The 12,362-nt window shown below is 35.0% G+C and overlaps 1 protein-coding gene across 1 annotated transcript in view; it reads right to left on the reverse strand.

Moving 5' to 3' along the window:
- NUDCD1 (NudC domain containing 1) overlaps positions 1-12,362 on the reverse strand; it is a 76,960-nt gene that overhangs the window by 43,453 nt on the left and 21,145 nt on the right. The window contains exons 3-5 of the mRNA XM_014840003.3: positions 9,854-10,039; positions 6,104-6,284; positions 2,440-2,622 (exon numbers count right to left, since the gene is read on the reverse strand). Coding sequence (XP_014695489.3) covers positions 2,440-2,622; positions 6,104-6,284; positions 9,854-10,039 — 550 coding nt within the window. The remainder of the gene's footprint in view (positions 1-2,439; positions 2,623-6,103; positions 6,285-9,853; positions 10,040-12,362) is intronic.

The raw sequence follows: 12,362 nt of genomic DNA on the forward strand, positions 1-12,362 counted from the left end.
AGAAGTAGGTGTCTAGGTCCTACTTCCCAGTCTGTCTTAGCCTGGAAGCTCTGCTGAAACCTCCTCACCATGGGTGACCCTGCTGGTATTTGAAATGCTGGTGACATAGATTTCAGCATCACAGCTGCCACGGTATGACAACAGATAGACAGGTGGTGTGGTTCTCTGACTGGGAAACAAACCTGGGCCACGGTGATGAGAGCATGGAATCTTAACCACTAGACTACCAGGGCTGGGGGAAGGGTACTAGATATGCCCAAAGATACAGCATAAATATAGTGCATCTTCTTGAAGGGCTCACTTTTACTTGATGTTAAAAAAATTTACTTTAACAAACATGATATTATAGAAATAAATATAAAATATGGATGAATTTTCAGGATAGAATTGTTACTTTGGGGTAATTTCTAACTTGTATCATATTCCTCTAAGTAGCCTCTCAGATCCTCTTTTTTGCCTTTAGAAGTACTTTTAATACAAACTCACTGAAAAAGTTTGAATTACAGCTTAAAAGATGGACAACTATAAGCTCCTTAAGGCAAGTAATTTATTTTATTCATCTTTCTGTCTACCACAAAAGTGATCAAGGAGGTTTATACATAATAATCACTCAATGGATAACTTCTGCCAGATATGGGAATGGGAGGAGTGTGCAAAAATCACACGTGCTTTTCATATAAATTAAAGGCAATGGGAGTAGACTAAAGGGAAAGCCAGAATTTTTTAATCCTCTCTCCACTAAAAGCTAACAAACACCTAAATAATTTTTTCAATTGTCAGTTTCTCTGAGTGCCTTTCTATGTCTTTAGAGATCATGTTTTAGGTCTTTCAAAGAAAGTACTTCTATTTATATAATTATGATAATACCAAATGTGCAACAGAAAATATCAGTCTTCTTGAGGTTTACCAAAAAAGAAACCAGTATATATACTCAGAAGAATGTTTAAAAGAAAGCAAGCTATAATTAACTATCCATAATTTTTAAAAATTACATTTTTCCTTTATCATTATGAAAATCCTATGACAAAATAAATATAGAATAAATTTCCCAATAGAAAGTGGGTACAAGAAATTAAGGAAGGGCTGTTTATTAGAAGGAACACAGAAAAATGAAGAGGATTTAAGGTTTACATTAAAAGGGAAGAACAGACATAATAATGAATTCAGGAGGAATTCAAAATCTTATGATGTCAACAAGAAAAACAATACCTGGTCTTGGTAGTTAGTGATTTAAATGCATGCTGTGTCCCACCTAGGCTGCAATCTGTCTTGGAACTACATGATTCTAGCTACTAGGAGGAACAGTTCCAAAGATTAAGGCGTTCTTTCATTCCTTCACAACTGCTCACCAAAAGAGTTCTAAAAGACAGGTGGTCTAGAGATATGAATAGCTGTTCTGGCTAAGCTCTAGGATAGTTTGACATTATAATTAAGACAGAATAGTAGAATTTATTTGGAAAAGAATCTTAGAGATAATCTAACAAAAAATACATCACGTATGAGGGAACCAAGTTGTTAAAAGGCTAAACAAAAGGTCGCCAAGCACAACTCTTATATATACATATATACATAGAGAGAGATATATATTGATAAACCTGGGAAAATATTTTTCAAGTATTTATTACATCAGTATTTTCAAATACTTTTCAAATAATTCATTGTTTAGGAAGCTATTAATACATAAAAGTAGTGAAACATTTTTATTTTATATAATTATGTCATTTAAGTAACGAAAAGATATATTCAAACAGTAGTATGTATAATTGTTAAATATTGTGAAAATCTCTCTTAAGTAAAATACACTATTCTTTGGCTATAAACATCAGAAATATGAACAGTAATGATTACAGAGGGATGTTCTCTTGAACAACTTTAAAAGAGTATGTATTCTTTGTATATAAATATAAATTTCTTCTGCAAGACCTCGTTACTCTTTTCATTCTAAAACATTATCTTCCTTCACTCATTCGACACTGGGAAAACTAGTCAGTGATTCTGCCTTCAAGGAACTTTCTTTTAGTTTAGTATGAAAGATAAGAACATGTACATTAGTATATACCTATAATGAACAGAATTTAGTTTATTTTAAAAGATTAATATCTTAATAGTAATATGCTAGCTTCTCAAATGCCAACAACAAATAGATATTACTTATTCATTCAATAAGTATTTATTAAACATCTAATCAGGTAAGCTAATATACAGATTTTTTAAAAACATTTCTGATAATTACAAAATTATTTAATTAAACAAGTTCACACTATTTAGGTAACACATTTTACAAAAGACTATTCTAGGAAATATAAAGGAGAATAAAGAAAAATTAAGCCCCTATCTTGCTCTGGTAGAACCCATAACCTAACCGGGAAGAGAAACCAGACATAAAAATGTATGTACATAAACACACACGAGCTATATGAGGATTAAAAATAAAATTACCTTTGATTTTCTCCGACATGTTTTCATCCTTATTTTCTTCAAGATCTTGCCCAGCCTGAACAAATGCAAAGGACTTGTAGGAGACAATCATTAGACCATTCCCATCGGGCTCAATAGCGGCATAATGTGGAGCTGACTTTCCACGGAGAATATCACGCTTAATAATTTCATATTTTTTACTATCTGTAAGAAAATAGAGTATTTTAGAACAAATATCATCAAAACACCACTATATTATAAAAATACTCTGAAAATACTTGTATATTGATTTTAATTAAAGTTAAATATTTTAAATGTACTATTAAAAGGCACAATATCAAGAGTTTTTGTAAGGATAAAAAAATTTACAATCTAATTTTCTGCAAATAAATCCCTAGTATTTTAAAACACTAGGTCTCATGAAATTTGCTCTAGATGGTGCTTTCCGCTGTGGTAGCTACAGGTCACAGTGGCTATTCAATTAAAAGTAAATAAAATTTCAAATTCAATTCCTCAGTCCAACTAGCCACATTTCAAATGCTGAATAGCCACGATGGCTAGCTGCTATTGTACTATTTGAATAGCACACATATAAAACATGTCCACCTTGCAGAAATTTCCACTGGACAGCAGTGTTCCAGACTTTGAAAGTGACTGAGTTACCTGAAATACCAACTTCTGAGGGATCTACCTTTTCCTTGACTATAGCCTGTCTATTTTCCCAGCAGATATATGACAGGCATCTTCTGAAAAGAGCCACAAATCAAGGACAAGGGAAAAGTGTGGTATGGACTATTTTTCTGCCCATTCTAGCTACTCATAAGGGGGTTTTCTTAAAATTAAATATGTTTATGGTAGAAATGATTTTTACACATTCAGAGATCGATCTACAAACTTACTGTAAGCAAACAAATAATGATACTTATATTTAAGATATAAAATTGCTGTCAAGAAACAACCGTATCCTGAAAGTTTCTGGTAAATTAACTGAATTTATTCCACGAAAATAGGTTATTTTTTGCTTTAAATAGTACTCAAACATTTCAGTTGAGTACATACCTTTACTCATGCTGTTACTCTATTAAAGTGGATTGTACTTGTAAGCTTCACACTGAGTAGTCAAAATCATAACTCAGTGTCATATAAGTTATAGATAATACAGTTTCTTTTAAAACATGTCATTGTTTTTTCTCTAAATCTTCACCTACATTGACACAATTCATACATATTTAAGAATAGACTTATAATTTCATGAATGAACTAAAAACTCCCATACTTCCTCCACAGGTACATGCAAGGCAAAGAGTCTGACCTGCCTCTAGAGACCAAAACTTAGACACTATACATTTTATAGGGTGGCTTTTCCCAGCATATATGTGACAGAACATAACAGGTGGGTTTTAAGTGAATTTCATGGGTAAATAAATTAGGAAATGCTGGATTAAATTTTCTTTTTTACTCAAAAATTTCAGAAGTTTTAACATGCTTAATATGTAATGGAGATGATATATGCCCACCTTTTCAAACTTACTTGACCACAAAACATAATTTATCAAATGTTCCACTCAACATAGTTTAGAAAAACAGTGCTTTGCTATGTTCATTAAAAAAGAGAAGGAAAAGGGGTTGGCCCAGTGGCACAGTGGTTAAGTTTGTGCACTCTGCTTTGGTGGCCCAGGGTTCACTGGTTCGGATACCAGGCGCAGACCTAGCACTGTTCGTCAAGCCATGCTATGGTGGCATCCCACATGAAAAATAGAGGAAGACTGGCACAGATATTAGCTCAGCGACAATCTTCCTCAAGCAAAAAAAGGGAGATTGGCAACAGATGTTAGCTCACAGCCAATCTTCCTCACAAAAAAAAAGAGAGAGAGAAAAAAGGTAACAATTATATTAGTAATAGAAAAAAAGAAATGAGACGTTAAGAAGAAAAAATGAAAGATACAATGAACCATAGAGGGAATTAATGTTCCTATCATTACAACTTTGGGAGAGAAAAGGAAAGGCGAGCCTAAATATATCTGTCCAGCAGAGGTAAGGAAACAAAGATGAAGGGAATGGAGGTGATGGAGCTAGAGCAGAGCGTCCCTGTGTTCTGAGGCAATCTGATGAGAGTTATTGTGGACCGAGCTAAATCTGTCACAGAACCAAGTGTCTTGGAGAAGAGAAGAAGAAACGTGCATGATGATTTCTCCTGTAAGTTGTTGCATTATGTACCTTAATAAAAAAATTGAAGTTTCTAGTATTTAAAGCAGGGATTGACAAACTACAGCCTGTGAGGCGAGGCTGTATTTATGAATATTTTTGCATGGCCTGTAAGCTAAGAACAAATTTTATATTTTTAAATGGTTAAAAAAATCAACATAATAATATTTAAATACATGTAAATATCAAATAAAATTCAAATGTCAATGTCCATAACTAATTACTGGAATAAAGCTATACTTATTAATTTATGTATTGTCTATGGCTGTTTTGCAACACAATGGTATAGATGGGCAGCTGTGACATAGATCATATGATTACCATCTAGACCTTTACAGAAAATGTTTTCCAACACTTAATCTAAAGTTTTAAGTTGCTGTATTCCTCCAGAAATGAAACCACAACACTGGGAAGAAGAACAAACAAATTACATTAAATACGTCAAAGAACAACTCTAGGAAACATATTCACCTTATTTATAAACTACCTTGATATATATACATATATATACACACACACATACACACAATATATATACACACATGCATATATATACAGGTACATAAACACACACATATACATATATATATGTTCATTTTAAAATAAAGGGGAAGCCCTCTTAGGAAACAAATGCTAATAGGTCTTATCAGATTGTAAACTAGCAGCTGTGGTAAAGAAATCTTTTTGTAGCAGTGTAATTTCAGACTGATAAGTTAAATGAGTACTTCAATAAAAAATGAGAAAAAGAACAGAGGCATCATGGGAACAAGTTCCCTTAGTTCTCAACTACAGAAAAAAACCACTTGCTGAGTCAGTAAGAATTAAGCACTGGGAAAGCGCAAGTCCACACCATTAAGGAATCCTAATTAATAAATGAAAAAGTAATTTTTAATGTCCAAGTTAGAAGTCTGACAGACAGTTTCAAACAAACCAAGTGTCAGGACTTTCCTACACATGGAAGCACTCTGGGTGAGAAAAACTAAGTTTTCCTGAGAGTAGAAACAAATGATAAAGTTCAAGTAGATTTAAAAGAAATCACAGTTATAACTCAAGGAAATAAGGGTATTCACTTCCATCTAGGTATCTATACTTCAATTACACTGTAATTTATAATTAATTTACATTTAGTATTATATATATAAGTTCTCATATGTGTGTGTATATACACACACACACACACACGAATATATGGATATATTCTTGTATATATTGAAAACATACAAATTCTTCAAAAATTATGCAATAACGTCTCCCTTTATACAAAAACCCATAATTGATTATGGAAACATATTATTATTTTTTCTGTAACCCATACCTGAAGAGAAACTATCTATAGATATTCATTTCACTGGGTGGCAGGCAGTAGAATCATAACACAATCCCAAGACAAAGCAAACAGCATTTACGGGAACAGCTTTGCAATTCAAAATCTACTAAACGATGGCAATCACCACAGATTCATAATTTTGTTATATTTTACCTTTATTTTTCTTACTGAGAGTGACCCACTCCACAGAAACATAGAAACCACTTCCTTTCATATCCAATTCCTCTTTCTCTATTCGAAGAAGCAGGGTAGCTATTGAATGTTCTTCAGCTTTCAGCAATGAGATACTGTGAATTATGATAAAAGGATTCCCAACTTCTTCATTAAACATAATCTACAAAAAAAAAATTACACATACACAAAAATGTATATATTACATGAACACAGCACAAAGGGAATACACAGAATTCTGATAATTCAACAATTAATTTGGATACTATTTATTACAAGGTATACAAAAATGAAAAAAGCCTTTAAATAAAGGTTGCAAGTTCAAATAACATTCCTTGAAGAAAGAACTGGGTTTTTTTTGAGGAAGATTAGTCCTGAGCTAACATCCTCCACCACTCTCCCTCTTTTTGCTGAGGAAGACTGGCCCTGAGCTAACATCTGTGCCCATCTTCCTCTACTTTATATGTAGGACGCCTGCCTCAGCATGGCATGACAAGTGGTGTGTAGGTCCACACCTGGGATCTGAACCGGCGAACCCCAGGCTGCTGAAGCGGAACACGTGAACTTAACCGCTGAGCCACCAGGCGGGACCCAGAGAGAACTTTTTAAAAAGTATCTATTTAACAGAGAAAAGTGGTCAATATTCGGCTTAAAAACAAAGAAAACAAAAAGGTATCCAAATAGTATCTAAAGGAGAAAGAGAACTAAAATTAATCTCCTAGAAAAGAATCAAGTGAAAACAGTGCTCTACACAGAGGACATGAGCAGGCCAATGTTCATTCCTTCATCTCTTCCTCTGTCTCATATATGATTGATTTCTGCTTTCTTCCTCTCAGTTGCTGGATACCTTGGGTGTGTGCATGTGTGCGTATGTGTGTATGTTTTTCCTATTGTTTTTGTTTGGTTTTTCTGGGAGTTTACAAAGGTGAGAGTCAAAGGAATTGGAGAACACATCACTAAAACTTTCTTATTTCTCAAAAACACAAGAGGCCATTTACATTCAAAAGATATAACTCAACAAACTCTATTTGAAATATAACACTGAAGTTGGGGCTGGCCTGTTGGTGTATTGGTTAAGTTCGCGTACTCCGTTTTGGCGGCCTGCGGTTCGTGGGTTCAGATCTTGGGCATGGACCTGGCACTGCTCATCAAGCCACACTGTGGCAGCATCTCACAGACAAAATAGAGGAAGACTGGCACAGATGCTAGCTCAGTGACAATCTTCCTCAAGCAAAAAGAGGAAGATAGGCAACAGACGTTAGCTCAGGGCCAATCTTCCTCTCACACACACACACAAAACATACACACACACACACACATAACACTGAAGCTGCTTTTTAAAAGCAAATCTAAGCAGCATCCAAAGACACAAAATCTTATCAAATTCTTTTTTATACCACAAACACATAATCTAAAATACTATTATATAACAGTAAATACCGTAGCGACATTTTAAGACTGATTTCTCAACAAGAGTTTTGAACAAAAGGAAAAATAAATGGTTGAAAAACCCCCAACTGAAAAATAAAAGTAAGGTCCTTTGTTTTTTTAAACCTGTATCTGGAATCCCATCACAATCTGCTCCTGCTGGAAAGAACAGTGTGCTTTAACATCATCAATGTCCCTACGTGTTTGAGCACCTCCACCAAAATTATTCAAACAGCAGACCCTTGGAAACCCGTGTGAAGTTTTCCATAAGCAGATTAAAAAAACTTTCAAATATTCAAAACAGGGATGATAAAAAGTCAGATTTTTAGTTGGTTGGTTGAGTTTTGCTTTTGTCTGGGGGATGGGGGAGACAAAAGGGAGGAAGGAAAAATGGTAAGTTTTGCCAGGTTGCAAGTAGCTAGTTTATTGTTTCCTCCTCTTCTCTCTCTCTCATGTGACTCAAAGGGACTGGAATGAGACCAGAGGAGTGGATGTCTGGACTTTTATAAATGGTTAGCCTGAATTTTCCATCTTCTGAACAAGCCCAACAACTCAACTGTGATATTATTGATATATAGCATCCCCATCAAATTAGAAGCAAAACATCTGGAAAGTAGTCAGTTTTCCTGTCTCCTTTTATTTCTCTTCTACATGTCACTCATCACCATTCTTGCTTGGCCCCCTTATGCCCTAGCACGCCACCACTACTCCCACCTTTAGATTCCTCTCTATTATATCAATTCCTCTAAAGTCCTAAAATTCTCCTAAGTTGTTTCTCTTAAAGTGACCAGTATTCCACAGTATCCCTCCCGGCTCAGTTAATGCTCAAGTCCCATCTCTTTCCCACTCCCCACCTCCCCAATCCCCAGTCAAAACTATTATTAACTGAAAACATCTCAGGGGGTGCTTATTTCAGTACGGCAGTGTACACTGAAGAGGACATGAAATAGATCTACATTTCTGATTTAAAAAATCTTATTGAAGTCCTAATATGTGCTAAGGGGATATACACAGCAGAAACAAAATAAATTATAAATCCATATGAATTTCCTCCTCGCAGAATATGTGGTAATATTTTTAAGCTGAAGTGAGCTGGATCAGTGTGTCTCTTCCTGCTTAAAACCAACAGAATTCCCACAGCTTGATAATAGATAAATTCTCATTCGTCTCTCTCCTGCCCATCATTCTCTAAACTCCTTCCAGCTGGTTCAGGTAGCTGTGCTATACACCACCTTGCCTCAGTAAAAAAAAAGAATAAAAAGTTATTACTGGAGGCCACAGCAGAAAATGTCACAATGTCCAATGAGTATTTGAAACTGTGACTGCAAAGGCCCCCTGTAGACAGGCTACTGGTCATTTGTTGAGGTTTTTTTTTAGTTCTTTGAACACACTACAATTTGGTAGTATTCCATTTAATATAAGTCAGTAAGAAAGGTAAAACCATTTGGTTCTAAGGCCTTCTTGATTTTTCTCAAATAACTAAAGCCTGGTCTGTGTAGGTATCTATTAGTCCAATAAAAATATTTTATAAGATATAAATATATTAAGTTCATAACTCTTTATCTATCCAGAATTAAAGGCCACCTACTTGCTGAGATTTAGACAGTAGCAATATCACAATATACTTATTAGTGTAACTCAGTGTCATCTTTTTCCACTTTCAAAAACTGTAACTCTAGAGAAATTAATTTCCTATTTATTACTACTTAAAATCCTAACCTGCCCCTCAGATTTAAGGGATTACATGGTTTTAAGAAAACTGAAGTAAAAATGGCATCTTAAGAGATTGGCACATTACTATATTTATGTTCGAGGCTATTTTTCTAAGTAGGGAATACTCTGATAAACTCGCTATTTGACCAAGCTAAACACAGCAGACAGCTAGCAGAGCAGTGCAGGAGAAGTGTGCTAGGCCCATAAACATACCAACAAATACAACATGAGTAGAGGAGAAAAGACATCCCAATGTGATTTTCCGGCCAACTCTTCTTCAAGAAGAAGGCAATGTCAATGCTTGGTGTACTGCTTTTTCACATATAAAGCACTCAATAAACATTTGCTGAAAAATGAATTCAATTCTTGACAACTACCCTGACCTTAAATCAAAACAGGAATGGTTAACATACCTGTTTTGTAAAACGTATAGATTTTATAGTTTAATTAAAAAGATATCCAAAACATTATATATTCTAAAAACCAAGAGGTCACAAGTAAACTATACCTAAAAAGTGCTATTTCAAAATCATTCAGGTCTAATTTATATATATTTTCCAGACTTTGCATAAGTCTAAAAAAAAAGCTCACCTCCCATTTTTCAGAAGCACTATTTCCACGTTCACCTGTACCAATGAGGTATAATCTTCCAGTTCCATCTGACAAGGTAACCCAGGTAGAAGATGTGAAATGGATAGATGCACAAAGGCGATTGTCGTATGCTGTCAAATCTGTAGGAAGTCGAAACACCTCTCGTGGTTTTCCTAAGGCAGTGTCCTAAAAAGAAGCCAAACATAAATGAAACCCTCCCTCTCACTGATCCATACACACATGTATAAGTATCTGCAGCGTAGTGGTTACTCTCTTCTTCAAAACAAAGTACCTAAATTCCTTCCCTTTGAGTAAGAGCTGTACCACTGACTCACTTCTAACTAATAATATAGGCAGAAGTGACGATATGTGACTTCTCAAACTAGATCATAAAAGAGTTTACATCTTCCATCTTGCTCTCCCTCAGACTGAACATGGCAGCCCCATTGAGGGAGGAACTGAGGTCTCCTGACAATAACCAGCACCCTGCGAGTGAATCATTTCGGGAGTGTATCCTTTGGCCCTAGCCAAGCCTTCAGATCACGGTAGTCCTGGTGACATCTTGACTACAACCTTACAAGAAATCCTGAGACAGAACTCCCAGCTAAGCCGCTCTGATTTCTAATCCACAGAAACTGTGTGAGATAACAAATGTTTATTGTTTCAAGACACTAAATTGTTAGGGTTTTTTTCAGTATGCTTTTTGGTAAGGAAGATTGGCCCTGAGCTAACATTCATTGCCAATCTTTCTCTTTTTTTCTTTTTGTTTTTTCTCCCCAAAGCCCCAGTACACAGTTGTATATCCTAGTTGTATGTCCTTCTAGTTCTTCTATGTGGGACATCAATCTTCTATCTCAGCGTGGCTTGATGAGCAGTGCTAGGTCTGTGCCCAGGATCTGAAGTGGTGAACCATGGGCCACTGAAGTGGAGCCTGTGAACTTAATCACTATACACTGGCCTGGTCCCTCAAGACACAAAGTTTTGAAGTAAACTGCTAGACAGCAATAGATAACTAATCCAATGAAGTAATTTAGTCTTCATTCGTCTCTTAAGCTCAGACTTAATGATCAGTGTTTCTAACTAATTGGAAATACCACATCATGTTCTAAACACTTACACAGACATCACCCTGTGGTATGAAAAAACTACATTTAGACTATTAAAAACTTAGGTTTTTGTGAGCATATTTTTATTGTATCTATATCCTTATAAAAGCCGTAAGATGGACTGCATCATTAAAATGCTTTACAAGAAAATATACTGAAAGGCCTACAATTCAGGGAATAAACTTCTCATACACCAAAATGTATTCAATCCAGTAATTTGTTGTTGTTGTTGTTGTTGTTGTTAAAGTTAAAAGATTTTCCGACAGGCCAAAAATAATCCTTCATTCAGGTATTTCATTCTCCATTCCTAGAATTGTTTAGATCTATGCATACATTGATAAAATTTAAGTAAACTATATATAATGTCCTTAATAGCCACAGATTTTAGTGACTCAATGTCTCTTTCTAAAGCATCCAATTTACTTTTCTTTGAAAGGGCACTTTTTCTTCTTTTTGTACTCATATTTTACTGATTTACATAATATTGAATTAAATAATGAAAATACAATGACAAGCACAGCTGGCATAAAGTTTTTAGAATGACCAAATCTGAGTTTTAGTGATGCAAAACTCAATTAGCAGAAACAGAATTGTATCAGCATAGTATCATGCAGCCTACTGGCAATAAACATTAAGCTTACTGCATCTTCAGTCAGCATGTTATCAGAGGGAAAAGAGAACGTCAGTTAATCCCGTCAGTCAGTTAAATGGAGGTCAATTAAGAGAAATTTTACTGCAAGCTGACATCTATGTAGGCATTTAGAACATGATGTGGTATTTCCAATCAGTGAGAAACAAATGAAGTAGTTAATAAATAGCACTGGGACACTAGAGATCTTTTGGATTTTCCTCACACTACAAACAAAAATATTCCATATTCTAGATAGATTAATAATCTAAATGTGTTAAAGAAAAAGCAAAATGACTGTTAAAAGATTAATAATGTTTTAACAATTTCAGAGTGGAGAAAGCCTTCCTATGCAAAATAAAAACATGTATGAGACAGGGAGAAAAATACTTGCCAAAAATGTAACACAGAACTACTATCTATAACACATAAAGAGCCCTTAAAAACTCAACAAGAAATACATGATTATCCAAAATATTTAAATGGAAAAGAATATGAACAAGAAAACTGTGTTTAAAAAAAATAAGCCAGAGGGGTGGCCCCTTGGTGTAGTGGTTAAGTACTCCACTTTGCTAGTCTGGGTTCATGAGTTCGGATCCTAGGCATGGACCTACACCACTCATCAGCCATGCTGCAGTGGCGTCCCACATGAAAAATAGAGGAAGACTAGCACAGATGTTGGCCCAGGGCTAATCTTCCTCAAGCAAAAAAGGAGGAAGACTGAAAACAGATGTTAGCTCAGAGCAAATCTTTCTCAGCAAAAAATAAAATAAGC

The sequence above is a fragment of the Equus asinus genome, chromosome 12 (assembly GCF_041296235.1).
Source record: "Equus asinus isolate D_3611 breed Donkey chromosome 12, EquAss-T2T_v2, whole genome shotgun sequence".
Taxonomy (NCBI): domain Eukaryota; kingdom Metazoa; phylum Chordata; class Mammalia; order Perissodactyla; family Equidae; genus Equus; species Equus asinus.